Source organism: Etheostoma spectabile, chromosome 12 (genome assembly GCF_008692095.1).
Source record: "Etheostoma spectabile isolate EspeVRDwgs_2016 chromosome 12, UIUC_Espe_1.0, whole genome shotgun sequence".
Classification (NCBI taxonomy): Eukaryota; Metazoa; Chordata; class Actinopteri; order Perciformes; family Percidae; genus Etheostoma; species Etheostoma spectabile.
In genome coordinates, this window is record NC_045744.1 from 32182220 (window position 1) to 32186030 (window position 3811).

The following is a 3811-nucleotide window of genomic DNA, read 5'->3' on the forward strand; positions in this document are numbered from 1 at the left end:
AGAGCCAGTCCTACAATGAGCTTTCCTTAGGATGTGCCATTTCAGAGTATGTAGCTTTTGAGGAGGGGGGGTGTGGGGTGGCCTTGACAAACTGCCACTTTGCTCTTTTGAAAGCCATGTTTCTTTCATGTTTCATGGGCGACAAATTCTCTGGGCGGGCAAAGCCGAGAAAAGGGAAGTTACCTTGCCCCTTATGACCTCATAAGGAGTAAGATTCCAGATCCACCCGTCTGACGTTTTCATTTTCTCAAAGGCAGAGCAGGATACCAAGGGCTCGGTTTTCACCTGTCACCATTTCTAGCCACTGGGGGACCATAGGCAGGCTGGAGGAATGCATAATAGTGTTAAAAAACCTCTTTGCACTTGATGTTGTGCTTACATTTTATTTACTTTAAACACCTAAAATTTCAATATTTTTAAACAAATATACATGTATATATTTGCTTATTTTAAAATGTGTACTTTTATTAACTCATAATATATCATATTTAAGATATTCAGAATGAATTATTGTGTTCATATTTTAACAGACCTTTAGTATTTAAGGAATTAATTGACATGGCACAACACACATAACATTGTTAAATTACTGACACTCCAAATGAGAAAAATCTACATAGTAAAATAAAGTATAATTTATTTGTACAGTCCAACACAGGCACAATTAGCCTATTTACACATTTCCGTTCTTACATCTGCACAAAGTTACATTAACAATAGGCACTAATCTAATTTGTCAATAAATAATAAACATTACATTTTACAACTTTATACATTCATAATGTACTTATACATCAAAATTAGCTGCTTTTAAATTGACACTTTTACTGTTTGTCTAAAAAGAGAGTTGACAAAGCGTGGATTTGTCAACTAAAGTTTGCCTTTAGGTTAGTTTCTACAGGATAATCTGAGCCTAGTGTCATGAGCCTTAAACCACTTCAACACACACACAACACTCACAAAGTCTCAGTTAAATTCACTACATTTTTCATGGATAAGGATGAATCAGCTCCTCAGTCAAAGCCTTGGGCGTTTTATTTTATTGTTGCGTGGCTGTGACTGAAAAGGCCAAAATATACAAGAAGCCTGTCTGTGAAGTAGTAAAAATCAAAGAGTCAAATAACAAAGGAACCAAGCACACTATCATTTTTGTCTTAACTGTTTTTTCTGTTGGGTAAAAGTGCCTATAGGTCAGCCTGGATTCCAATTCAACCCACTTCTGTTAGATAACATGTGAGCGGCCAGATAGCTCAGTTGGTACAGTTTACTCCTTGATGCAGCGGGCCAGAGTTCGACTCTGACCTGCTGCCCTTTGCTGCATGCCATTCCGCCTCTCTCCCCCCTTTCATATCTTCAGCTATCCTGTCAAAAATAAAGAAGGAAAATGCCCCAAAAATATCTTACATAAAAAGAACATTGTACTGTTTTTAATTGCACTGAAGTGACACTTCAGCTAGGGACCTTCATGTTTATGGCTTGGAGTAGTGTGTGTGTGTGTGTGTGTGTGTGTGTGTGTGTGTGTGTGTTTGTGTGTGTACTCAGGCAGTCTTTTCCCCCTGCACTGGAACTTGCAGGAAGACATCTGCCTTTTCTAATTCGGTCCCTGGCATGTAGCTCGGTAAGCGGAGATCATAGCGGTGCCCGGACTCATCGTAAGCCTTCTCGTTGAGGGAGTACAGCTTCTCTGCAATGTCATTGCGCACAACCAGGGCAAAGATCTTAGCTATGTAGCGATGCTTAGCGAAGAGCAGATAGAGTTTCTTCCTCCTCCACGCCACGTATCGACAGGGGTCATCAGCATGCAAGGTGACCTGTGGGGAATGAAAACAGAAAGGATAAATGATAAGAAAGGGATGAGGCTGAAAGGAAAACAAGCTGGCATTTACGACTTGTAGTTGTGCCCATAACCAAAGTAATCGCTGTGATTTGGGAACAAATGGACAAGGTTGTAATGCAAGGATTTAAGATATGTTATCAAAGACTGCAGGCCTGCACTTTACGGACTGTTTGGTGACCTATTAATTGGAAGGGTCTTAGTAATGTAAATTGTTTGTGAAATTTGATTTACACCTAAAATTAAAAGACAAAAATTGCTATATTACAGGAATGGCGCTAATGTGCGACTGCCTGCTAGTTTTGACATTCCAGCATTCCCCAGACACCTACAAACAAAGCTAGACAACAAAGAACCATGCCAGAGAAATCCAATGGATTGACACATAATGATCCGGGTTCTCTATGAGGCTGTGGCACAATACTCAATGTCCGTAAGTGTGTTGAAGGCAATGTTAGACATGGGAAAGCAATACAATGATTTGCAAGACTTGAATGTCAGCGATGTATCAACCCAAACTAGTTGAAAAAAATTAAGTTAATCTGCATGTGGAAGGAGATGTCACCTAGACTCTAGAATCTATACTTCCATGAAAATGTCATCTGATTCTAGGAAACCCCCAGAAATAGTTACATTCCCTAGGGGGGAAATGTTTTTATAGGTGTAACTGGAATATTTTAACTGAAGTCTCTGTAGAGCATATTTGCCCCAAAAATAAATGGATTTTGTTTGTCCTGGTGCATGATTATTTCAAAGCAGGTGGCCTTCAATTGATTTACATTTCTTCTCTTGTAGGTATCCCACAACTTCAGAATATGTGAAAGTTGTAAAGATGCTGATTGCGAAATATCCTTTCCTGAAAGATCTCGAGGGAAATGGTTATGTAAGTGCATTTGCACATAACTATTCACAGTATTTTTAACATAAGGTATAACATCTTCTCAATGTTATGTGCATGTCTGTCATAAAAGAAAATCTAAGCTACATTATTTAGTAGGGGTGATCCGAGTATCCGGCTGAAACGAGTATCCGGTACGGATAAAGACTTTTGCCGATACAAGATAGTATAACGAGTATCTGAGTCCAATATCCCGTGCCCGGATGGAATACAACTCCTCAACTATTGAACTCACTGCCTACGAGGGGGGGGTGGGAACGTGGACTGGAGCCACCTACGTCAACTCACTCAACCAAAATATCCTGGCTCACCCCTAACGAACGACGCGTTCTGCAACTACCCCTACAATTAACCACAAAAAATCCCTAACTAACTAACAGCATACTGCCTACACTCACTACTACCTTGGCCGCGGCAGCTTTCTTTGATGTCGCGAGCGCACACACCACACACACACACACACACACCCACACACACCCACACACAAACACACACACACCCACCACACCCACAACATAACTATACGGTGTGGAAATTAAAAAAAAAATCACACAGATCATAAAAAAATAAAAAGTTAAAAAAGAAGTTATATGAGTATGAAAACTTGTTCATTACAGTTTACTTCATAATTGCGACCCATGGTGTTGTATCGGGTTGCAAAACGTTCTGTATATAGTTTTGTTTGTTACCATGACACACCATTGATCTGAAGCTCAATGCTGTCATGTAAATAGTTTTCTAATCAGCAATAAATAACAATTTTTGATCAACTCATGATCAATTGCTGCTAAATAGCATACCGGTTAACGCCCGCAACATTCTCAGAGAACCCGACCCACTTCCGGGTTAAATTGACCACTTCCGGTTTAGTCCAGTCCGAGTACGGATCCGGATACAGATAATTCATGTGGTAAACCTATACAGATACAGATAATGCTGTACTCGCTCATCCCTAGTGGATATGTACGGTATTTACATAGTTAAAGGAATGTTATTATACATTGTTTACATAATAAACATAATTAAGGAATTGCAATGGTAAAAATTAAAATAATAATAATAATAATAATTGTAGTAGT

The 3811-nt window shown here is 39.3% G+C and overlaps 1 protein-coding gene across 1 annotated transcript in view; it reads right to left on the reverse strand.

Annotated features, from left to right (window-relative positions):
- Positions 1–620: 620 nt before the first annotated feature.
- Positions 621–3811, reverse strand: part of popdc3 (popeye domain cAMP effector 3) — a 30600-nt gene continuing 27409 nt past the window's right edge. The window contains exon 3 of the mRNA XM_032530419.1: positions 621–1811. Coding sequence (XP_032386310.1) covers positions 1539–1811 — 273 coding nt within the window. The 3' untranslated portion in view covers positions 621–1538. The remainder of the gene's footprint in view (positions 1812–3811) is intronic.